At 49.8% G+C, this 25657-nt stretch overlaps 1 protein-coding gene across 7 annotated transcripts; it reads left to right on the top strand.

Annotated features, from left to right (window-relative positions):
- The first annotated feature begins 1025 nt into the window (after positions 1–1025).
- LOC120406456 lies at positions 1026–24998 on the top strand. 7 transcript variants are annotated; one of them, XM_039541350.1, is made up of 7 exons: positions 1026–1239; positions 1697–2828; positions 14153–14359; positions 17704–17834; positions 18165–18219; positions 23356–23431; positions 24329–24998. In XM_039541350.1, the coding sequence occupies exons 3-7, from the start codon at positions 14189–14191 to the stop codon at positions 24511–24513; spliced, it is 618 nt and encodes a 205-aa protein (XP_039397284.1). In that variant the 5' UTR covers positions 1026–1239; positions 1697–2828; positions 14153–14188; the 3' UTR covers positions 24514–24998. The 7 variants fall into 7 exon arrangements, 3 of the variants coding, with proteins under 3 accessions (XP_039397284.1, XP_039397285.1, XP_039397287.1); XM_039541351.1 differs by lacking the exon at positions 1026–1239 and adding an exon at positions 1247–1562; XR_005599283.1 differs by lacking the exons at positions 14153–14359; positions 17704–17834 and adding an exon at positions 21539–21648 and having other exon boundaries at positions 1028–1239; positions 24329–24627.
- Positions 24999–25657: the final 659 nt, after the last annotated feature.

The following is a 25657-nucleotide window of genomic DNA, read 5'->3' as shown; positions in this document are numbered from 1 at the left end:
GAGCCGCCCGTGGTTCCCCCACACTTTGCCTGTGGCTGGCACTGGCATGCGCCTGATGGAGGTTCTCAGCCCATTCCCTAGCACTAGTGTGGGAAGGAGCATTAAATAGCAGCTGCGAGTGACTTCCTGAGAAGTGTCTCTGTTTGCTGCAGGGCACTTCCCACACTCACCCCACAATGCCTGCCAACAGCCCAGCTAGCCTGGGTCTCAGCAGTGTGACAGAAGCAGTCACGCCCTTCCCCCAGTGACAGCCCATCGGCACACGCTGGCTTAGGCTGTAGTGATGCCATCTGCTGACACCGTACTAGACTCCCATGCCCTTGAGTGTTCCCCGCTCATCTCTACTAAGGGTGTGGCTACACTTGCAGCCGTACAGCGCTGCTGCGGGAGCGCTCCGCGGCAGCGCTTTGAAGTGCCAGTGTGGTCGGGGCAGAGCTCTCCCAGCGCTGCAGGTCCTCCACCTCCCCGTGGGGATTAGCTGTGTACACTGGCGCTTTGCAGTGCTGTAAAGCACCAGTGTGCCAAGGCCTCAGGTTCCCAAATCTCAGCCAGTTCATCTCCCCATGGACAGCCGTCACTCTTCCCTCAGAACCAGCATGCGGCCCAGTCACACAGGGAAACACCGCGACCCAAGAAAAGGGACAGTAAAACTGTCCCTAGAGAAACTCGGGGGGTTTCTCTCCCCCTCCAGCCAGCCAGGATGTTCCCCCTTTCATCCCTCCCCACTTCACAAAGGGCAGCCCCTCCACTCCCCAGGATCCCCTCCCTGGCAATTCGCTCCACCAACGTGCCCCCAAAGAGTGGGGGAGGATTTTGTCTCAGGCTGTTGCCAGCTGCTCGAGGGTGGGGCTGCTCCTCTTGCTGGCCTATGGGTGGAGGAGCTTCCCTTGGCAGAGCAGTTCTCACACCTGCAGTGCTGAGGCTCACCCTGACAGAGGGGCTGGGCACCCACATGAAGTGAGCCCAGCTCATCGTTACCATGGAGACCCGTGAGATCATAAGCTATTGCATTGTTACCAGCAGGCTTCAGGGGCCTTTCCCTACTGCACCCCTCAGCCCCCGGCAGTGACGCAGGAGAGATGGGACGCTAGAGGAGAAGAGATGAATGCCCCAGCTGCTGTTCCCTGTGGAGGGAGTCCCTCGGGAGAGGGCAGCAGGAAGGGGGCAAAACTCCCATCTCCCCCATACCAATCCCAGGAGTAACAGGACAAGGGGGTTTGTCAGTCCAGGTGTGCTGAGGTGAGAGCTGAGCCCAGCCTGGGAGCGAGGAATGCCTGTGTTCTCCTGCTCTGGCTCTAGGCAAGCGTCGCCAGCCAGCTCGCCACCCCCTTGGGCTCCCTTTGTGTATGTACGTGGAACGCTGGGACGTGCTACGTGCAGCGAATGGCTCGGTGCCCGGCCAACGCCATCCTGTGCCACCCTCACATTCTTTGCCTTTGTTGCTGCACAGCTGGGCTGAGGAGCCTCAGGCAGCACCAGGGGAGCAGCTGCCTCTCCCTGCTCTTCACAGAACTCTTTGGAGTTGGTGGCTAGCCCTGGTGATTTCCAAGACTCCTGACCAGGTCAGCCGCTGCCTCCCAGAGCAGTGGGATGTGCTTGCTCACATGACAACATGCCCCAGTTTGTTGTGGGCCATTACACAAGGGAGATCTGGTAACATTTATTCTAGTCACAATGTTCTCCTTATATGTTATAGGGTCCCTATGTAGTGCAGTGCAGAGGGACAGGATACAGCACTTCCAGGGGCTCTGACAAACATGATTTCTAAGTGCAAGCTTGCCAACCTGTGAAACTACATCTACTCCATGTCTCCTTGGGATACTGGAAGAAAATGGGAATGAAGCCATCAGCCCTTCGGAAACTCCAACTAGTAAAGGAGACTGCAACACATCTCCTTTTCAGCACAGATTTCAGCAATCATCTGACCTATCCTGTGCTTCTACACTGGCTCCCCAAAGAATAGTGAGGCAAATTGAAGATCTCAGTCACTATCTTCAAGCTGTTCCATGGCATATCTAAAAGAGTCTAAAGGTGCGGGATGCTGGCTGCAGTTGACAGCTCTGCTCCTCAGGCACCATGCTACTCTTCAGTAGGGTAAAACTGTGCAAGAGACAGCGCTTTCTCAGGTGCCAGTCTGAGATGGTGGAATGAACTCCTCCAGGTGATAAGAGCCATCACAAACCTCCTCACTTTCTGCTCTGAGTACCGGGTGCACTATGCCTCCCTGCCTTCTCTAATGCAAACACAGAGCAGCGTGGACTGGTAAACAAAACAAAACCTTCCAAAATCATGCCCTACATTGTACACACAATTCTGTCCCTGGGAAGGTGATGAGAGAAAACCCCACACAGTAGAGATGTTAATCATTGGCATAATGCACAACTGGAAGTCATTCAGATATTACAGTGATGAGAGCAGGATAAGAACCAATATGGGATAGAATAGAACTGCAGACAAACTGTCCTGAATGTGACCCTGTTTGCAGGCACTGTCTGCTAGTACTGCCTGGGATATGACTCCCTTTTCAAATATCTCTTTGCTTTGAAGCTTGAAAGAGCTGTACAGTATCATTAATGGTCCCTCCTGGGCAGAGCGTGCCAACCTTCCTCAAGCAGTCCTACTGATTTCAGTGAAAATACTCATGAGTAGGATATAACTCAATGGGTGATGTCCTGGCTTCATTGAAGTCAATGGCAATACTCCTCCCGCAAAATAAAGGTGTTAGATCCTTTGACCATGTCTAGCACCTTAAGCTGGTTGTGCCAGTCTTGTTCTGAATCTCACTTTTGGAGAGAGGGAATACTCAGCGTGAGCAGCGTGGCAGTCAGGTTAGATATCTGTATGTAAAGAGAGCACTGTTAAAAAACAGTCTGTAAAACCATGCTAAGCGGTGCCCAGGGAAGTGCACATGCCATGTCTAGCTTGCCAATATTCTAAACCAGTGCTGGGAATGGGGCACTGAACAACACTCCATATGGGGAAGGCTGGTGCTTTCAAACAAAGGTAGGCAACTAAATCCATATGTAGCCACCTAACTTGTAGGGGTCTAATTGGGTGGTGAGTACATGTGACTTGCATTGAAGGCCAGAGGAGTGGGCTATTCTCAGCAACTCTCATCACTTTGGTTTAGGTACCTAACTTAAACATTCAGTTTTGAAGGTGTCAGCCTTAAAGATGAGCCCTGTGTTAACTCAAGAACATAAGAGCGGCCACACTGGGTCAGACCAATGGTTCATCTAGCCCAGTGTCCTGTCTTCCAACAGTGGCCAGTGCCAGACACTTTAAAGGGAATGAACAGAGCAGGGCAATTTATTGAGTGATCCATCCCGTCGTCCAGTCCCAGCTTCTAGCAGCCAGAAGCTTAGGGACACCCAGAGCATGGGGGTCGCATCCCTGACCATCTTCTCTAATAGCCATGGACCTACCCTCCACGAGCTTATCTAATTCTTTTTTGAACTTATGTATAGTTTTGGCTGTCACAACTTAACTGTGCATTGTGTGAAGAAATACTTCCTTGTGTTTGTTTTAAACCTACGGCCTATTAATTTCATTGGGTGACCCCTGGTTCTTGTGTTATGTGAAAAGAGGTAAATGACACTTCCTTATTCACTTTCTCCACACCAGTCAAGATTTTATAGACCTTTATCCCCCTTTAGTCATCTCTTGTCTGAGCTGAACAGTCACAGTCTTCTTAATCTCTCTTCATACAGAAGCTGTTCCATAGCCCTCATCTAATTCTAATATGTCTTATTTGAGATGAGGTGACCAGAACTGCACACTGTATTCAAGATATGGGGGTACCATGGATTTATACAGAGGCTTTATGATATTTTCTGTCTTATTATCTATCCCTTTCCTAATGGCTGCTAACATTTTGTTAGCTTTTTTGACTGCCACTGCACATTAAGCAGATGTTTTCAGAGAACTATCCACAGTGACACAAAGATCTCTTTCTTGAGTGGTAACAGCTAATTTAGATCCCATCATTTTATACATATAATTGGAATTGTATTTTCCAATGTGCATTACTTTGCATTTCTCAACAATGAATTTCATCTGCCATTTTCTTGCCTGTCACCCAGTTTTGTGAGATCCCTTTGTAACTCTTTGCAGTCTGCTTTGGACTTAACTGTCTTGGGTAATTTTGTATTATCTGCAAACTTTTGCACCTCACAGTTCCCCCCTTTTCCCAGATCTTTTATGTATCTCTTGAACAGCACTGGTCCCAGTACAGACCCCTGGGGTTCTGGGGGACACCCTATTTACCTGTCTCCATTGAGAAAACTGGCCATCTGTTCCTACACTTTGTTTCCTATCTTTTAATCATGGGAAGACCTTCCCTCTTATCCTACAACTGCTCACTTTGCTTAAGGGCCTTTGGTGTAGGACCTTGTCAAAGGCTTTCTGAAAGTCCAAGTACACCATATCCACTAGATCACCCTTCTCCACATGTTCTTTTGGCCCCCTCAAAAAATTCCAACAGATTGGTGAGGCATGATTTCCCTTTACAAAAGCCACGTTGACTCTTCTCCAATGTAACATATTCATCTGTGTGTCTGATAATTCTGTTCTTTTACTATAGTTTCAACCAATTTGCTAGGTACTGAAGTTAAGTTTCCCAGCCTGTAACTGCCAGCATCACCTTTAAAGACTTTTTTAAAAGTCAGCATGACATTAACTATCTGCCAGTCATTTGGTACAGCTATAGATTTAACTAATAGGTTACAAGAGTCCTGCACTTAGGACGGAAGAATCCCATTCACTGCTACAGACTAGGGACCGAATGGCTGGGCAACAGTTCTGCAGAAAAGGACCTAGGGGTTACAGTGGACGAAAAGCTGAATATGAGTCAACAGTGTGCCCTTGTTGCCAAGAAGGCTAATGGCATTTTGGGTTGTATAAGTAGGGGCATTTCCAGCAGATCGAGGGATGTGATCATTCCCCTCTATTCAGCACTGGTGAGGCCTCATTTGGAGTACTGTGTCCAGTTTTGGGCCCCACACTACAAGAAGGATGTGGATAAATTGGAGAGAGTCCAGCGGAGGGCAACAAAAATGATTAGGGGGCTGGAGCACATGACTTATGAGGAGAGGCTGAGGGAACTGAGATTGTTTAGCCTGCAGAAGAGAAGAATGAGGGGGGATTTGATAGCTGCTTTCAACTACCTGAAAGGGGGTTCCAAAGAGGATGGATCTAGACTGTTCTCAGTGGTAGAAGATGACAGAACAAGGAGCAATGGTCTCAAGTTGCAGAGGGGGAGGTTTAGGTTGGACATTAGGAAAAACTTTTTCACTAGTAGGGTGGTGAAGAACTGGAATGGGTTACCTAGGGAGGTAGTGGAATCTCCTTCCTTAGAGGTTTTTAAGGTCAGGCTTGACGAAGCCCTGGCTGGGATGATTTAGTTGGGTTTGGTCCTGCTTTGAGCAGGGGGTCCCTGAGGTCCCTTCCAACCCTGAGATTCTATGATTCTATGATTCTAAGCCACAGTTAGTAGTTCTGCAATTTCACATTTGAGTTCCGTCAAAACTCATGGGTGATACCATCTGGTCCTGGTGATTTATTACTGTTGAATTTATCATTTTGTTCCAAAACCTCCTCTATCGACACCTCAATCTGGTACAGTTCCTCAGATTTGTCACCTAAAAATAATGGCTCACATGTGGGAATCTCCCTCACATCCTCTGCAGTGAAAACTGATGCAAAAAATTAATTTAGCTTCTCCACAATGGCTGTGTCTTCCTCGAGTGCTCCTTGAGTGTGCCTCCCACAACCCCCACCACTGATTATTTGGCAGGCTTCCTGCTGCTAATGCACTTTAAAAAATGTTGCTGTTAGCTGTTGTGTCTTTTGCTAGTTGCTTGCCAAATTCTTTTTTGGCCTGCCTAATTATGCTTTTAGATTTCACTTGCCAGAGTTTGTCCTTTTCTATTTTCCTCGGTAGGATTTGACTTTCATTTTCAAAGGATGCCTTTTTGTCTCTAATGGTCTCTCTTACTCTCTTGTTTAGCCATGGTGGCCTTCTTATTTTATTTTTTTTTTGTCCACTTACTTTTTTTTATTTGAGGTATATATACAATTTGAGCCTCTATTACGATGTTTTTAAAAAGTTTCCAGGCAGCTTGCAGGCATTTCACTTTTGTGACTGTTCTTTTAAATTTCCACTTAACAAACCACCTCATTTTTTGTGTAATTCCCCCTTTAGAAGGTAAATGCTATTGTGGTGGGTTTCTTTTGTATTTCCCCCCCTTATAGGATATTAAATTTAATTACATTATGGTCGCTATTAGCAAGCAGTTCAACTATATTTACCGATTGGACCAGATCCTGTGCATCTTTTAGGACTAAATCAAGAATTGCCTCTCGCCTTGTGGGTTCCAGGACTGGCTGCTCCAAGAAGCCGTCACTAATGGTGTCTAGAAATGTTATCTTTGCATCCCATCCTGGGGTGTCATTCCAGTCAATATGGAGATAGTTGAAATCCCCCATTATTATTGCGTTTTCTGTTTTTGTAGCTTTTCTTATCTCCCTGAGCATTTCACAATCACCATCACCCTCCTGGGAGGTGGTCAATAGTATATTCCGACTGCTGTACTCTTATTGCTCAAGCATAATCCATAGAGATTCTATGGCGCTGTTTGATTCATTTAAGATTTTTACTGGATTTTACACAGTTCTGTCTTTCAGATATAGTGCTACTCCCCTACCAACGTGACCTACTTTGTAATTTCTGTGTATTTTGTAACCTGGTATTACTGTGTCCCATTGATTAGCATCATCCCACCAAGTTTCTGTGATGCATATTGTCAAGCTGTCTAGAGTGACTAGACATGAGTACCAACCTCAGGACAGACTGCTACAAACCAGGGCACAACCCCCAAACTGTGTGTTCTCTACTTAGATTGCACCAACCAAGTATTTACCAGTCTCCATTGTGAAAACTGGCCATCTGTTCCTACACTTTGTTTCCTATCTTTTAATCATGGGAAGACCTTCCCTCTTATCCTACAACTGCTTACTTTGCTTAAGGGCCTTTGGTGTAGGACCCTCAAGCACTGTAACAGGCTTAACATGGAGTCACAGACAGTCCTTTTTTGATAATTAATGCTTCTTTCCTGTTTGGGGAGTTACATAGTTAGAGAGGTTTTCAATGCAAATACTCAATATAACTTTATACCATGGGCTACAGACGTCCTACAAGCATTTCATCAAGTCTAAACACTAAACACATTCTTACAAACTCAACATCTGTTTTGACAATGCTAACACACAGGTGAGCCAGACTGATTTCCAGTCCTGCATTGTCAGTGTTCAGTGAGGTCTAGCAGTCTTGGCATGAGCTGGCACCTGGTGTGCCAGCGTCACACCTATTATATCAGTATCCTCATTTACTACCAGGCATGCAAATTCACCCATCTTGGGCTTTAGACTTGTTGCATTTGTATACAATCACTTATAAAATTTGTGAGTATTTAGTTGTCTTCCGTCATGTGATGTAATTGAATGGGACTCTTTTGTTTCAGTGTTTCTCTTCAGTTCCTACCTGTGCTTTATCAAGTTCTAGTCTCTTCTCTAGAGTATCCCCTTTAATAAATCTTCCCCTAAGGCATGTGTCTGTCCAAACCATGTGGTCCTCTGCATGTGTTGGCTTTTAGTTTAAAAAATCCTCTACAACCTTTGTAATTGTACATGCCAGCAATAGAATTCTGTTTTGGTAGAGCCGATTCTTTCTGTATAGGCTCCTCCTGTCCCAAAAGGTCCTCCAGTTCCTAATCAACCTAAACCCCTCCTCCCTCCAACATTATTTCATCCACGCAGTGAGACCCTGCAGTTCTGCCTGTCTAACTCTGTGCGTGAAGGCTGCTCTCTCCAGATGCCAAAATTACACACTTATGAAAATAGGCATTTAAAAAGTAGTGTATTTATATAGCACTAACCTGGTGACAGAGATGAGCAATAATCACTCAGATTAACAATCCCCTAATGGAACCTGAATGGGACACTATAAAAACAATCTGGAGTGAGCCAGGAAATCTCAGCAAATGCCTCAGATTGGCTGTGCTAAAATAACTGCAGCCCTCACAACCATCCACAGACTTCTTGCTGCCAGAGCCATGGCAGTGACACCAAGTGCTGGCTGTGACACTTCAGAAATACAGAAGGCTAAAAATCAATAATAACTATAAAACAGGGTGAAGCTTTTATAAAATGCTCCACTTAGCAACTGACCTCAGACAGCTGCCATTTTGGTTTCTGGGAAGCATAAAAGGGAGTTACTGTGGCAACTGGACTTCAGTTTGTTGTCCAGCTTTGTTGTCCAGCTGCATGGTTTCAAGGCCAAGGGACAGCTCTTCCTTCTTGTCATGGCATTGGAGTTTGTCTCTCTCCTGGTGGGCTAGTGCGAAAGGCCCCTGTGGCTGGATTAGGATGTTGGGCGAGGGGCTGTCAGAGTATTATAGTCCACATCTGGCTGGTGCCTCTCCTGTCAGAAACTCTTCTCATGCTGCAACATACCTCACTATGGAATCAACAAAGTCATGATGTGCACCAGTGCAGCATGTCTCCCCTACAGGTACCATTGGTATAGCTAGGCCTTGTGATGTCATAACTGCTCTGGTTCTCCAGTCCTCCAAGTTAATCCTCCAAGAGAAAACAGGAGAAGAGAAACCTGACTGTTATAAAGATACTTTTTTTTTTTTTTTAAAGATCTGCTCTAGTTCAAAAGGAATTATTTGCAGGCAGGTCTCTGGCCTGTGCTACGTGGGGGTCAGAGTAGATGATCACAGTGGTCCCTTCTCGCCTTGGAATCTGTACATCAGAAGGAAGTGTGTGGTGTGTGAGTGAGAGAGAGAGAACAAATGGTTCTCTCTGTGTTCAGTTCTTAGCAGGGCTGTGTGACCCTGACGGGAATCCATTTTTGAAAGGGTTCATAAACTATCTGTACTTTGAGTCACATGGGCTGGCGTTTGCTTCAGCAGTCAGACTTCAGAAAGGTCTCTCCAAATGACCCTGTCCTCCAACAAACGCTGGGGTCCTCACTCACATTCCTGCGATGAATATCCTCAGGAGCCAGAGAGAGGTTTGTCGGCTCCCCAGCTCTGTGAATGACCTGATTTCATAGTCACCAGCTGGCCCAAGTGTTGGCTGAGCTCACCAAGGTTCTGGTCCTCATTGGCGTGTCGGACACACATTTGGCCAGCTTTAGTTTGGGAATCCTCAAACCATTGCTCTGGCTTGTAGCTTCCCCACCGTGTTTCACAGGCTGTTCTAAATTATGCAGCGAGGGGAGTGGGGAAGCCTAGTGTGTCCAGAGAAGTTGTTGTCTTGGATAATGGGAGGCAATATGGAAGCCAAATTGAATACTCTTCCAAAAAGGCAGGGTACTTTGTACCCAACAATTGCTGTTTGTTTGAGTCTATACATGGGAGTGAGCCCTCCGTTCTCACAGGCTGTAACCCAGAGAGTATCTGCATGGGGCTATTTGATACTTCTCTTATCTGACAGGCTCAGATTTACTCTTTACCCCTTTCCAGAGACACCTCGAAAAGTACATGACATCTTCAGTAAAGGAGGCCCCTAGAATCTAAACTGCAAGGCAGTAGCCCAGAAATGCAGATCTGGGGTGACTGGGCATGGGGCCTCACGCAGGTTGAGATCCAAGGAGTTTTTAATGGGTGCACTCATTTCATAACATTTGGTCAGGGCTGGGTTTCATAGGAATCTCCAGTAGCTGAAAGTTAGCTCAGTCCATTGGGACAAGTAGTCGGTTCCCGAAAGTTAAGAAAAATGCATATCATTAATTTTGCCAGCTGCCCGTGGACAGTGGGATCTGAGCACATAACAGGAGCCAGCACCATAAATGCCTTGCCAGAGGCATAAAATACAATAATTTCATTGGCCATGTTCTGATCTTTATATAAGACATTCTTATTTGGGTGCACCACCTCCATGGCCCTGCTCCTAGAGCTGCCGATGGGCCTATGGCAAATCCTGGGGCAGAGGCAGGTGTTCACTTTCCAGCTGATACAATTAGTTGTAATGGGTAGGATGGGCAACGGGCGTGTTTACCCGCAATCGAGACTGCGAGCTCGGCTTGGACCCATTACGTAATAAAGCATGTGAATGGGTTCAAAGAGGTGAACCAAGGGAGGTCACCAGTTCTGGAGGGTGCATGGCATCCCAGGCGAAGGTGATGTCATGTAGTGACATTGCATCGTGGTGCGTGATGGGACAGCTCAGCACAGGGAGCAGGGGCAAGGGAATAAATGTGTCCCCCAGCAGCCCTGCATGTGCGTTTGCCGTGTGGAGCTGTGTGGGGGCTCAGCCCTCCTGCTCCCACCCGCCCTCTCTATGGACAGCAGGGGACGGTGCTGCTCGACTGCCCCGGATCCTGCAGGGGGCAGGAGGGACATGGTTCCCTTTTCCCCTGGAGGGAGGGAGGGCTGGAAGCAGCAGGCTCCCCCCTTCCCTGCTCTGTCCCCAGTTCTCCCTGCTGGAAGGAGGAGGCTGGTAGGAGACTGCCCATGGGACAATTCCTCTCTGCCATCTGGTGCTTCCCCATTCTGGTGGGACAGGCCTGGAGCCCCACAGACTCCCAGCCTGGCACCAGCCCCTCCGGTGGCCCCACTGAGTGCTCGTTAGAGCAGCCCGTGAGGAGGCAGGAAGGGCCAAGCTCCCCCAAACCCAGGGGAGTTAGTGGAGTGGAGGGAGCCCTTGGGGAACTGCACTCCCCAGTGATGAAATTACAGGGGGATGAGTGCTCTGAGCATGGAGGCCTGTTTCGCTCCATGAGAGCCCTTTTGTCACCACACAATGGATGAGCTGGGCTTTGCTGTGGAGTGTCTGCTTCATGCTGTATCTCAGCCAGCCCTTCCCCAGCACCGGCACTGTCTGAGCTGTGGCTGGGCCTGCCACTCCTCGCCGGTGCCAGTCCTGAGCCGTCCCAATCACGAGCCAGGCCCGCAAATCCCAGGGGTTTTAGCAATACCAACTGTGGGCTGTGTCTCCTGGCTGCCTGGTGAAGCAGCCTGCAGGAGTCTTGGTGTCAAGCTTTTCTTCACAATCACAGGGGCTAGAACCTTTTTTTGGACGCTGAAATCTGGAATTCTGATGTGTAATCCCATGGCTCCAGTAGCTGGGCCTTTAAGAAAAACACCAACTATTGCAAGACTTACAATAAGATCAGGAGAGTTGGCAACAGTGGAGTGCATAGTTTACAGTCTGCCTCTTACAGCTAGGGGTCTGTCTTAGTGGCAGTGGCAGCATGATTACCATTTTCGGGTAGTGGCTGCCCGTAAGCCCAGCTGTCTGTTCATCCAGCCTAGGGGAGTCAATATATCTGTGAATTCTTTTTTCTCCTGAAGCAGTTCCAGGTAGGGTGTATTGCAGTTGTCCCACATTGAAGCTAGCTCAGTTATTCTTGTGCTGCTAATACAACGGTATTTGCTCTTGTTCCTGCCGTGAAGGCATATTATCGTGGGTACCTGATCCCTTTGTCAGTAGCTTGGCTTTGCTATCAGTGTTCTACTTTGGCTAGGCAGGTGCAGTAACAAAATGAATCCCTCATTTGCCAGTTTTGACACTACCTTAATGATCATGTAGGCTGAAAATGCCCTAGGCTGGATTAAACAGAGGGCAGGCTGAGTACAGTTATTTCTGGGATATCCCTCTTCAGTCTGGACCTCACATGCGGGCAGTCACCAAACTCAGCATTGCTAGAAGTCTTCTTGTGTATAGTGAAGCAGCGTGGCCTCCCTCCAGCACAGAGGGGTTCAGCTCACCCTACTCCCTCGCAGGAAGTGCAGTGCAGGCAAGGCGGCAAACCTCCATTCCAGGAAGCTGAGCCCTCAGCTGAGCCTGCAAGCAGCAGCAGGGAGGAAAGGTGACCTGCTGCCCCAGGAGCCGGACAACCCCAGGGTGCCTGACTGTGAGGCTGAGAGCCAGGTCCCAGCGGGGATGAAGCAGCACCTGCCAGAGCTGGCAGGAAGTAGCCCAGGAAAACAAGACTTGGGTCCGGTGGTGCTGCCAGGATGCAAGGCAGCAATCACATTAGGGTGAACACCCGTCCCTAATTAGGCAGCTCAGTCCCAGAATGTACATTTCAAGTCCCAGTCCCAGGCTGAATCACCCTGGGACACAATGTGTCCCGGATTCCCTGTGGCACTGATCCATGCCTGCCTGAGGCTCAAGGGCAGCACCAGCCTCTCCTGGGGGCCGGGGGGGGGCGGCAGGTTGAGGTGGCCTTAGCCCCCCCCTTGCCACAAGGCCCTGCCTCCTGCTCCTCTTTGCCCCCCACAAGGCCCTGCCCAGGGCAGATGGAGGGTCCAGGGCTTCCCACAATGTTCCGGCTCCCTGGGCAGCTCTTACCACTGCCCAGCTCCGGCTTCTGGTCTGGCCAGGGGGCAGGGCCTCATGGGGAGAGGAGGAGCAAGAATGGGGCCAAGAGGGGGTGGGGGTCTTGCATGTGTCTTATGTTTGCGTTTTGAAAAGACGGTTCTCCTAGACGGCATGTTTTACCCTTCACCCTGTGGCAGGGCCCACACCACCTCTAGGGCCCTGGGGTGGGACCTGGTGGAGCAGGGTGGATCCGGGTCCACCTACCCCCAGCCCCATACGCAGATCTGGGTGTGCTCTAACCTTTAGGCCAGTGGCTGGAAATGCTACCTGTTTGTTTGTTTGTTCAGCTCTCATCTTAGGAAGCCTGAGCCATCAACTCTTATTGGCTGCTCCAGTTAGGAGGCCGGAGCCCATGAAGGTTTAAGTTCTCAGCCCTCACCCTAGGAGGCCAAGAATATAGACTGCCCGTTAACATGCTGAACCTGCACGCGGTAGCTTGAACTATCATTTGTGGGCTGCCAACCTCTTCATCTGGCGGGTGTCCTGAACCGCCATGCCGCCACAGGGGACGCCCTGGCCCGGAGACACAGCAAGCTTACATTGTGTTAGTCTTCTCTCTTGTTAGACTGAGCATCATCCACATGGATTCTAGGCAGCTTTAATGCCTACTGGGGGTTTGCTCACCCTAAGCCATGGTCACTCTTTTTCCTCCCCACTGATTTTTATCCCAGGTGTCACCAGTTTCCAAGAGGTTTGCTGTGAGGCATTGTTTTGGTCCAGAAAAGGTAAGGTGGTTTGCTATTGATGTCAGTGGGAAGAGGGGCTGGCGTCAGGCATTTATCTGTAGCATTAGCACCCAATACTGCAAAGTATGGCTGTGACCATGGTCACTGGAGGGGCCACACTGAGAATGCTCAATCAGGGCAAACTGAAAAGAACAGGGTAGACGCTTTCCAAAACTGGTGGTTTAGTCCAATAATTAGAAAACCGCTTCTGCAATACCTTACTGGTTACCACGAAGCTAAAATACAGTTCCCCTTAAGCAATGCATCCTTTGGCTCCCAACCAGACATCCAAGTCTAATATGGTGAGGATTACATAAAATCTTATTCACTAATATCAAGTTCTACCAATCCCAAGAGATTGGGTGCATTACCCACCACCAGGTCAATGTATATTTCAGATCTTACCCAAATACACACTTAAGGCCAAGTCTTATGAACTAAACTAAGATTTATTAAAAAAGAAAAGAGTTACTATGGTTAAAAGATCATTATACATACAGATATGAATAAAATTCTTAGGTCAGTTTCGTAGTAGAAATGGTGAGCTGCTGATTTGCAAAAGCAGCAAAGAGTCCTGTAAAACTTGTGCAAGTTTCTTCATGAGGTTAATGGATTTCCACTCCATACGGCTAAATGCTGCTTTTACAGATCCAGACTAACACAGCTACTCTGATACTTGATTTGCAGAAGTCCTTCCAGAATCAATTCATTCAGTTATAGTTCAATAGACCAGTGGTTGTCAACCTTTCCAGACTACTGTACCCCTTTCAGAAATCTGATTTCTCTTGCATACCCCAAGGTTCACCTCACTTAAATACTACTTGCCTACAAAATCAGACATAAAAGTACAGAAGTGTCACAGCACACTGTGACTGAAAAATTGCTTACTTTTACCATATAATTATAAAATAAGTCAATTGGAAAATAATTACTGTACTTACATTTCAGTGTATGGTATATAGAGCAGTATAAATAACTCATTATCTGTATGAAATTTTCATTTGTTCTGACTTCACTATTGCTTTTTAATGTAGCCTGTTGTAAGACTAGGCAAATATCTAGATGAATTGATGTACCCCCTGGAAGACCTGTATATGCCCAGGGTACATGTAACCCTGGTTGAGAATCACTGCAAGTGCTCAAACTCTTCCATGAGAATTAGCGGGATAATCCACGTGGACCTGGAGATCTCAGTCTTGCGACTTAAACTGCCACAACAAAGTTCAAGCAGATCTGAGATGGTAAGGACCAAGCGCTAGAGTTTGTGTAGAGTTCTCTAGCAGGCTATGATAGCCTCTTGGCAGCAGACAGCACAGCAGGCATCTCTTGGATGAAGAATAAGTAATACACATTGTTGCTTTGAAGTAAATCTCTGTTTCCTAGGCACACATTGGTAACTAGCTGCATTCATTAGCATAAGGTAATTAACCATTCAAACAGTTCATAAACAGTTTACCACAAACTTCAAAGAGATATATAGACAATGATATTATTACACCCAAGTTTCATCTAAAGTTAACATTCCTTTTGGATCTCTGAATCAATAGAATATAGTAACAGACATTACCGATAGGAACTGAAGTTTAGCATCTACAAGCTAATTGGATCACATTGTTAATCTTCTAACAAGATATAGGTAAACACAGACAAATACAATTGGTACCTATTTTTAATGCTCTAACAATACAGGTTTATTTAACATGGCTTTGATAACTATCCACAAGGAATGGCCCTAATTACCATTTCAATAGTTTTCCATGTTCTTAAAGGTTGATTTTTGGGTCATTTAGCCTGCTGGTTGTTTAACTGTTGCTGGTTCAGTGTCACAATGGCTCACCTGCCATGAATGTGCCTTAGCCATGAGAATGATTCCTGGCTCAGTAGGAGCTGCTGGACATCAGTTCACTCTTACTTAGGAGTCTAAGGCCATGTCTACATGTACAACGTTGCAGTGGCACAGCTGTACCGATGCAGCTGCACTGCCCCAGCGTGTCTGGTGAAGATGCTCTATGCTGACAGGATAAAAGAACACCTCCATGAGCAGTAGACGCTGTGTCAGCAGGAGAAGATCTCCTGCCGACATAGTGCTGTGCACACCAGCACTTATGTCGCTGTAACTTTTGTCGCTCGGGGGGGTGGAATATTCACACCCCTGAGTGATATAAGTTTTGCCGACATAGGCTGTAGCGTAGACGTAGACAAATCCAGATTTAGGTTAACTTTAGACACCCAAGTGTGGAAGTGGCAATGGGAAGCGTTTGTAGGTATGTATGGCTGGTGAGAGGTTCATGGGTGGAGATGGAGCAATGCTTCTTGCATTCTCTGGCTTTCTGGGCAGGGCTAGCAGACTCTTACTAAAGCACAACCATGTTTTTTCTAAGAAAAGGGATTAGAATAGTCACACTTCGTTCTGTCCAGCCCTTTCTCCCTGCCCTTTCTCCCTCCCTGTCTTCATACTCCTCAGCCAAATTGCTTTCATTTTCTCTGAGCACCTTGCATCAGAAAGGAATGATAAAGGTGTTGATTGGAGAAAACTCACTTGCCATTATGGACCTGATCCAAAGCCCATGGAAACAAATGAAAAGTCTCCTTTAGACTTCCATAGGCTTGGATCAGGCCCTACAAGAGGGAATATATGGGACAAACTGATAGCAATTGTCTCTGGGGTGGGATAACTCCAATGGAAACCTGCCATTTTACTTACTCATTACATTAAATCTAAGCAGTAGAAATAGGCATGTGTCCTTAGCATTGACCATTAATTCAGGGAAATCCAATGGCCTGTGTCATGCAGGAGGTCAGACCAGATGATCATAGTGGTCCCTTCTGGCCTTAAAAATCTTGGCCATTACAAGCTCTCTGCTCCTCATGGAAGGTCACCAGGCCTGCTCTGGGGTCATCCTTCAGGCCCATCTTAGCTAAGGTAAGGGACTGCAATAAGCAACCTAGCTCTGGACCTGGTGGGTACCCTACTGGAGCAGACCTTGGCCCAGGGATGCCCACCAGCCCTCACATAGCTCCATCAGCTGCTGTGTGACCTGCCTGATGGCACTGGGGGAATATCTGGTACCTCATCCCCCTAGCTCTGCTCCCATTTCCAGGACACTGAAGAGAGTCACTGACTCCCACAGCCAGGGCCGGCTCCAGACCCCAGCGCGCCAAGCAGGCGCGTGGGGCAGCGTTGTCGGGGCAGGGCGGCATTTGGCTCCGGCGGACCTTCCGCAGTCATGCCTGCGGGAGGTCCCCTCTTCCCGCGGCTCCGCTTGAGCTCCCGCAGGCATGACTGCGGTGGGCGCGCTGGTCCCGCGGCTTGGACGGAGCTCCCGCAGGCGTGCCTGCGGATACTCCACTGGAGCCGCGAACCAGCGCACCCGCCGCAGACACTTCTGCCCCGGCCGCGGGACCGGGGAAGGGCGGCGAAGCGCGCCACCGTGCTTGGGGCGCCGTAATTTATAGAGCCGCCCCTGCCCACAGCTACTGCTTGCAAGCCCTGCAGCGCAGACAGGCAGCAGCCATTGTCCCTTTGTAGAAAAGGGTGTATATTTACACTTTTCTTCCTTCTGGGATGAGGTGTGGACACCCCCCTCCCGTCAAAACTGGTTTGGTTGGAGCTTTGGGTGGCTGCTTATTTTATCTTAACCAGTTTGCCCCCCACTGTTTCTTATTCCTCTAGGTGAATAGTTGGCCTGATTCTGCTCTCCCATGCACTGTGAGACCAATAGACTTGTGTAACGCTGACAGACCCCAGTCATCATTGGACAGGATCAAACCGGGGACCCTCTGGAGCTTAGTGCATGAGCGTCTACAGCATGAGCTAAAATCCAACTGGCTGGTAGCTAAGGCTGTAGAGCAGATTCATTTTCTCTCCCTCTCTAAGTGGTCTCGGTGTCACTAGATGGGACAGAGCACCACACCCAGAAGATGTGTGGGTTACACTTGCACCCAGAGGGTTGGGCCCAGAACCCTTCATTCCAAACCGCTCACTGGGACCAAATCCAGCCTGTGGGGGAGTCACTGCAAATCCAGTGTCCTCAGGCAGAGCTGCACCCACTTACATCAGGGCTCACTTTGGCCAGCATCCATTGCTAGGGGAAGGTTCCTCCTTCTAGTACCAGAGGCTGCTTTTTGTTTTACAGATGATGAGCTCCAGCTATTGTTTCCCTTGTTGCACAATAGTGTCTAGTATGATTTCCTGTTCACCTTCCACCAGCCACTGCAGATACTTTTGGCAGGACAGTTGTTTGAGAAAGTTATAGATGGAAACAGCCCCCCACATCCTACACACCACCAGCTGTTTGGCCTGAGCCTTGTAGCCTAAAAATAACCCCTGACTCTCGGGGAGCTAGAGCGTAATTAAGAGCTGGAGTCTGTGGCGATTGTTTCCATTCCCAAAGCTTTTCTGGCTGAAATGCGCTTGGCAGGGTTTTCATGTATTTGTTTTACAAAGGAGTAGGGCAGCCACTACTTCCATGACAACCACAACAACCAAGGCTGGGCTGCAGCCATTCAAGGCTGCAGTGGTGAGTGCCAGGGGAGCAGGTGGCTGGGCTCCTTGGCACTCTCCTGGGCTGTCTCATCTGAACAGGGGATGCCAATATCTTCAGGAGCTGAAGGACATGTTGGGTTTGGGGTTGACACATCCGTCAAGTGGCTACCAGAAGGAGGACAGGGCACACACTCGCCGCTACCTTGCAAAGTCAATTCCTACCTGCAGAGGTGAGGCAGCTAGGGCTTGTTTCAGCTGGTCTGAGCTGACACTAGAATGGTAAATTTCTGGGGAAGCTTCCTGCAGTGAGAGTTGGGGCTGCGGAATAGTCTCCCAAAGGCAGGAAGGGAAGCCCCATTGCTTGGGACATTTTGAAATGAGACTGAAGAAAGCCAGGGAAAATGCATTGTGGGTGCTGATCCTATTGGCCTTTGGAGGATATGAGGTCTCTTCAGCTGTGCTTTCTGCTTCAGGCTGAGGGTAAAATGTGCAGGAATTTTACATTTTAAGGCTCATAGTGCTTACCATGTAAATCCAGGTTATGTCTCTCCCTTTTACAGATATTTGTATTGGCACCCTGAGGCCACACAGAGGAAAGCTGGTGGGCAATCACAAGTAAGTGGAACTCCTACCAGAAGCAGAAGACAGATTCTTGCTGTAAACCCAAAGTCTTTGAATCATCCCCAGCCCTCATTCAATTCCTATTAGTATTATTCCTTTTTCTTAACGTTTGTGACAGAACAGTATTGCCACAAAATGAAGCTGAATCTATGAAGAGCTGCAACTTCAGCGCAGTTACCAGATCTGATACCTGCCATTCCTCCTGCTGTAACCCCCTGGCTCTGTGTGGGTGGGGCTGAGACAGGACAACTAGTCCACGTGGTTTTCAAACTATTTTTCTGGCAACCCAGTTGAAGAAAATTGTTGATGCCTGTGACCCAGCAGAGCTGGGGGATGAGGGGTTTGGGGAGTGGGAGAGGGCTCTGGGTTGGTGGGGGCTCAGGGCTGGGGCAGGGGGTTGGGGTGTTGGTGGAGGGTCAGGGTTCTGGGCTGGCTCTGGTGCAGGCTCTGGGATGGGGCTGGGGATGTGGGGTTTGGGGTGCAGGAGGGGGCTCCAGGTTTGGGGGGGCTCAGGGCTGGGGCAGGGGATTGGGGCACAGGGTTGGGGCAAAGGCTTACCTTGGGTGGCTCCCGGTCAGCGGCGCAGCGGGGGTGCTAAGGCAGGTTTCCTGCCTGTCCTGACACCGTGGACCATGCTGCACCCTGGAAGCAGCCAGCAGCAGGTCCGGCTCCTAGGTGGAAGTGTGCAAGAGGCTCCGTGCGGCTCTCACCCACAGGCACCCTCCCCGCAGCTCCCATTGGGCAGGAACCCGGGGACCTGCAGTTTGAAAATCGCTGACACAGAGGATACCAGCATGTTTTCTCCCAAGCCATCACTCCTATAGCGTAAGAGGTCTGTGCTATGGATCTAATGGCTGGGGTTTGAACCCTGCTAATGAGCCGTGTGGGGGTGAATATGTACATATATACACATATGCAGTTAGTTAGGGGTAGGACCCTGCAGGCATTTTGGAATGGTTTTATAGTCCAAACCATTGTCTTTAGAAGATCCTTTGGCACTTATGCTAATATTTGCGTTTGGCATTTTGAATGTTTTTATGGTTAATGGGATCTGTCCCTGTAAGAACAGGTTTGGCTGGCAGAGCGTGCCTGAGCCTGAGTGCAGTGTCTGGGAGATTTTGTCTGTGAGACGGGAGACAGTGTCTGAGCTCTGGAAAGGTCAGACCTTCTCCCAGAGAGCAGCCTCATTCTCCAAGGTGGGGCTGGCTCTGGGCCTTGCTAATAATGAGCTACAGAAATGTAGGGCTGTGAGCAGGGGCGGCTCTAGCAATTTCACCGCCCCAAGCAGGGCGGCACGCCGCGGGGGGCACTCTGCTGGTCGCCGGTCCAGCGGCTCCGGGGGACATCCTGCAGACGTGCCTGCGGAGGGTCCGCTGGTCCTGCGGTGCCGGTGGAGCATCCGCAGGCATACCTGGGGGAGGTCCACCCGAGCCGCCTGCCGCCCTCCTGCCGACCGGCAGAGCACCCCCCGTGGCATGCAGCCCCAAGCGCGCGCTTGGCGTGCTGGGGCCTGGAGCCGCCCCTGGCTGTGAGTCAGCATTTTGAGCCCTGGCCCGCACAAGGGTTAAATGGCTGGTGACCCCCACATGAGATGACTTTGGTGGGTCTCAGTTCCAGCTCCCACATCCCAACTCAGCACCGTGCTCTGCACTGGACGGCCAGCTCTTTATTGTAATAATCCTGTGGGCAGCCCCTCTCTCCCTGGGGGTTTGTACAAGTGCCAAGAGCAACGGGGCCCCAGACTCAGTTAGGGCATCTAGCAAGAGCTCCTGCCGCCTGGCCCAACCCTGCCTCGCTCGCTGTACGTTGTCACTGTCACACTCCCACATACAGTGCGGCCTGGGAGCTTCACCTAACACAGGGATGGCCAAAACCAGGGGCTAATCTTCTTTTCATGTCCTGGGTTTTTACAGAGGAGTCTGCCCCACGCATGTGGAGCAGCTGGGGCTGGTGATGCTGCAGAGACAAACGGTTGCCAGTTCTCCTGAGTTTTGCACCGTGACAGGATTTGGGCAGGGTCTGGAGCTGGAGCCAATCTGGGGATGATGTGAGAAGCGTCAGCCCGTTTGAGCCCTCTGATTGGCTGCCCACCTCCTGGGACAGAATAACCAATCAGAGCAGCCTGACAGTATTCTCACACGCGGGAGGGAGAGCCCAGCGGGTGGCTCAAGGCCCCCACCCCTCTCCTCCTGTGAGCCACAGGGACAGGGTGGTTCTGCTCCTCCCACGTCCCCTTTGCAGCGCTCACCTGCACAGGGACACTGGGGGAATGAAGACCCCCTGGAGCAGCCCCCCCCAGCCTGGAAGGGGAGAGGGGACCCCACTGTAATCCCCCAGGCCTAGGAGAGAGGAGGTGAAGAACCCCAGAAGGAGGCAAGGTGAGGCTGGCTGGGGACAAGCGGATGTGAGGTGAGAACCCCTGCAGCACAGCCAGAAACCCCTCAGCCAGCTAATTGGGAGAGTGGGCAACAGTCCCCGTGCGCTGAGGAGGGGTAGGGAGAGTGCAGCAAATCAAAGGACAGCCCGAAAAACCACAAGAGATGGTGTTTTAAAAATAACTTTAGGGGCAGTCTCGTGATTTCTGATTTCTTCAGCTTGGCAGTTCTGCTGGAGGACACTGTGAACAGCAGGAATCATAGAATCCTAGACTCTCAGGGTTGGAAGGGACCTAGGAGGTATCTAGTCCAGCCCCCTGCTCAAAGCAGGACCAAACCCAACTAAATCATCCCAGCCAGGGCTTTGTCAAGCCAGGCCTTAAAAACCTTTAAGGAAGGAGATTCCACCACCTCCCTAGGTAACCCATTCCAGTGCTTCACCACCCTCCTAGTGAAAAAAGTGTTTCCTAATATCCAACCTAACCCTCCCCCACTGCTGGAGTACTGGACCAGCAGTATTTTCCCTCTAACTAAAACTGAGGCAGGCTGTTTAGAGCAGTGTTCCCCAAGCAGTGGGTCTTGACCTACCAGTGGGTTGCAAGAAGGGACCAGGTGGGCTGTGCACGCCCAGAGGCAACTCCCCGCTCCTCTCTTCCCCAGAGAGTGATGTGGGGAGTGGAACTTGGGCAGCAACAGCATGGAGGAAGCGGTCAGAGCCAGGCAATAGAGTCAGTAGGTACAGCCTGGTAGGAATCGTGGCCCGACCATGGCGTGAGTGGGGTGGGCTGGGGCTACAGAAAGGCAGGTTTCCCAAGTGAGACCAAGGGAGTTCTGGGGAGCTGAGCAGAGGGGTTGTGGGCCAGGCTGCAGAGGGGATTTTGTATTTTCCTTTTTTTCTTTTGTGTTTGAATGAAACTTTAAAAAATAGTAAACAGCAGCTATACCTACATACAGGTGGGTCCCCAAAAAGACCAAATGCAGCTGGTGGGTCGCCTAAGTACCAGGTTCGGGAAGCACTGGCGTAGAGGAATCTGTGAACAGTGAGCAGGTACTGTGATTCTGTCAGTCTCTGCGTCTCTCCAGCTGCATGAGCCGCTCCAGGCTGCAGACCCAGAATTCAACAGCCCTTCAGTTCTTGCCCCTAGTGGCGTTGTTACCGAGGTTCCCCTCGAACCCAAAGCTCTGGTAACCCTTGTTACCTGGAATTCCACTGACACCAAAGCATGCGGTAACTTTACTCTTTGTGAGTCGGTATCAGGACAGACCAGGGAGATGCAGGACCTCTGTCTGCTATATAGCTGGCACAAACAAATCAAAACCTAATGCTTTTACTGAAAGCCAGTATTTTATTAATCTCCAGTATTCCCATTAGAACACCTTTACTCAAAGTCACTGCTTTGTTTAGTCTCAAGCACACACAAACACAACAGGTTATAGAGCACCCCATGGATCATTACCCCTCAGGAATTTGGAGCAGTCTTTGGGCGATTCAACAACAGATTTCCAGTGGCCAGCTTTCCGTCTGTGGCTGGAGATCTTCTCAATGTGTCCACAAAGCGATCCGCCTGACCCAGACTCCCAATTCCTCTTTTATACCCCCAAAATTACAAAAACATGCCAATGAAAAGTATTACATAGATGATCAAATGGAGCAAAAGCAAAGGTTACAAGGTATGCCAAAACAGGATTCAAAGTTTTGTGATTTCAGGTCGTTTGTCTGGCAGGTAAAAAAAACAGGAGTACTTGTGGCACCTTAAAGACTAACAAATTTATTTTAGCATGAGCTTTCGTGAGCTAAAGCATCCGAAGAAGTGAGCTTTAGCTCACGAAAGCTCATGCTAAAATAAATTTGTTAGTCTTTAAGGTGCCACAAGTACTCCTGGGTTTTTTTGCGGATACAGACTAACACGGCTGCTACTCTGAAACCTGTCTGGCAGGTGTACATATTTCCAGACTGCCTGTTTTTCACAGACTTTCACCCCCACACTCCAAGAAAAAGGGCACAGAATGTCAGGTTCAGGACACAGAGTGTTAGGTTCACAAATCCTCCCTTCTGGCTTTGCCTTCATTAAGCTAAGTTACTACAAGATCTACTAAATAACTACAGTATTCCTAGCAATAAGCAAAATAATTGATAGTCCATCCCAATAGTTGGCAGTGGCTTAGGCATCTGGTTGTTTGTTACTACAGAGAATTCTTTCCTGGGTGCTGGCTGGTGAGTCTTGCCGGATTTGGCGGCGCGCGTGCGGGAGGTCCCCGGTCCCGTGGATTCGGCGGCAGCCTGCAGGAGGTCCCCGGTCCCGTGGATTCGGCGGCAGCCTGCAGGAGGTCCCCGGTCCCGCGGATTCAGCAGCGCGCCTGCAGGAGGTCCCCGGTCCCGCGGATTCGGCGGCATGTCTTCAGGAGGTCCACTGGTCCTGTGGATTCGACAGCATGCCTTCGGGAGGTCCACCGGTGCTGCAGATTCGGCGTACCCGCCGCCGAATTGCCGCCAAATCCGTGGGACCAGCGGACCTCCCGCAGGCAAGCTGCCGAAGGCAGCCTGACTGCTGCCCTCACAGCGACCGGCAGGGTGCCCCCCGCGGCTTGCCACCCCAGGCACGAGCTTGGAGTGCTGGAGCCGCTGCTGCCTATATCCTGGTATAGCTCCCTCTCCTTGTCCTGCTGGGACTCCTGGGCTTCTTTTGTCAAATTATATGTTACAAATGATTTGCTCTGCTTTGCTTCTGCCAAATGCATTTCTCTTGTTCTGAAGGGTGCTGCCAGCGTAGCCAGAGCGCCACAGCCAGCACAGTGCAAGCTAGATCCTACAAAGGAAAAACATGCTACAGGTGAGTAAGACATTGCGTCTTGGTAGAGGAAGCTATTTATGTCTCTCTTTGGAAAATATTGTAGTCAATGCTATGCAGTGTGGCATAGGTGCTATGGACGGTGAGCACTCAGGCCGGAAAACCAGCTAAGGCAAAGCCATAGAGTAGTTAGTGGTATAATCAGGTGCTCAGTAAGCCACAGCTAAACGCATTGGGCTCGGTTCTGCCACTCTTCCCTTACTTGAATGCCCTTTCTTGAATAGTACCTATGGCAGCCATTTGTATGACACTATCGTCTGTGTTTGTCTAGAGGAAGACAAGCAGGCTGTCTTCCTCGCTGCAGAATGTGAGCATGATCATGCTAGCTCTCATGCTAGGCAAGCTGGCTGCCATCTGAGCACCTCCCTCTCTGCCATTGGCCTGCTGACCACGGCTGCCAGGGCATCAGGGGCGCCAATGGGCTGGAACTCAGCCAGTGCTTAGGTGGGACTGGCAGTTGAGTAGAACCAAAGCCAGTGTAAGGCTGAGGTCTGCAGGAGTGAGCTAGTCTCACCCATGGATCCCTGAACTAGGCTCATTTAACAGTCAGGGCCCCCTGTGTCACACACGCACCCCCCAGCGCAGCACTGCAGAGGGAGGGATGCACTGCTGCTTACCCGTCATTGTACAGCATTAGGGGAGCTGTGGATGAAGAGTGCTAAGTAGTCTTGTTTTATCGGTCAGTGCCCAGAAGCTACCACCTTTCCTGTGTAGTTTATGTGGAAGGAGAGCACAGGAGCTTTACTGTGGATGTGCATCCCTTCTTATTCTAGTAAGAGCAAGGTCTCCCTAGCCTATCTGTAAGGGAGTCCTCATTGTCAAAAGCATTTAACTGCATTTCCCAAATACATCATCATTGCCTCTTGGATTGGTTAACAGAAGGAGAGACCACACAGAAACATCAGCAAGAACATGCAGCTCCCGAAAGTGGTGTAGGCTCGACCGCTCCAGCCTGCAACGCTAACAGTAATACATCTGCCAGTGCCAGGAATGCTACTGCTGCCAGCAAAGACAGTGGCTCCAAAATCTCAGCTCCCAGGTCGTCTATCTGCACCCTGTTGTAAGAGTCTGCTCACTGCTTGTGGAGAGAGAACTCACTCAGCATCTTCGATTGTGCCCCTTAGAGAGAATGGGGATGGAGAGACGATGATCGTAGTGGTGTGTTATGATTTTTAAAGTAAGGTGAAAGGGAGGCCTAAGAAGCAAAATATCATCTGCCCAGAAGCGAAGGCTCTCAGTTATGGGCCTTCCATAATCATGGACTCAGTTCTGAATGCCAGTCTCAGCTTCATGGCAGCCTGCTCTGGAGCAGCGTAGTGCTGCCATGTGCCCTTCTAGAATGCAGTGAGTGGCTAAGCTGAAACCTCAGGAAATACAAAGTATGTGCCACACTCGTAGCACAACCTTAACTCTGCCTCCTGGCGCTGGCAATATCCACTGAGAATGATTAAGTAAAGGAGGTGCCATAATAAGGAGGCATGAGGAAGGACTGAGACAGGGGCGGCTCCAGGCCCCAGCACGCCAAGCGCGTGCCTGGGGCAGCAAGCCACGGGGGGCACTCTGCCGGTCGCCGCGAGGGCGGCAGGCAGGCTGCCTTCGGCGGCTTGCCTGCGGAGGCTCCGCTGGTCCCGCGGCTTCGGCAGACCTCCCGCAGGCAAGCTGCCGAAGGTAGCCAGCCTGCCGTGCTTGGGGCAGCAAAATACCTAGAGCCGCCCCTGGACTGAGAGAACAGGCTATTGTGTTGTGTTCCACAGCTTTGAGTTGCAGCATTTATTTGCATGCTCTCCAGCTGTGTTTGCTAGAATAGTGGAGGGGTTAACTGGTGCAGCTGGACAGAGGTGTGACTGATATGATGAAAGGGCCATGTGTACCTTGAGGGATCAAGCGTGCCCCATTTCGGTTCTGAGTTCTGTAGGTTGTGTCAGTAGAAGTGCACAAGTTTGTCTTGCCATGGGGATTGTCTGCAGCCTGGTGCCATGTGTGATGAGTTCTCTGGGGCCTATTGAGGGGTGAATGAAGGCACTATCTCAGAAGGCATCCTGAATGCAAGGGTGAAGGGGTGGTAACATTTTGCAAGTCTGTGGAGTGGGCTGAGTGTGTGAGTGTAGGCCAGGTGTGGGGAGCTCCTCTTCACTATGCATGACCTAAACCCATGTTGTGCCTCTGCAAATAGAAGGCCTCCAACTGTCCTACAGTGCCCATGTGCTC

This window comes from Mauremys reevesii, linkage group 5, assembly GCF_016161935.1.
Source record: "Mauremys reevesii isolate NIE-2019 linkage group 5, ASM1616193v1, whole genome shotgun sequence".
Classification (NCBI taxonomy): domain Eukaryota; kingdom Metazoa; phylum Chordata; order Testudines; family Geoemydidae; genus Mauremys; species Mauremys reevesii.
This window is presented reverse-complemented; position numbering and strand designations above follow the sequence as displayed.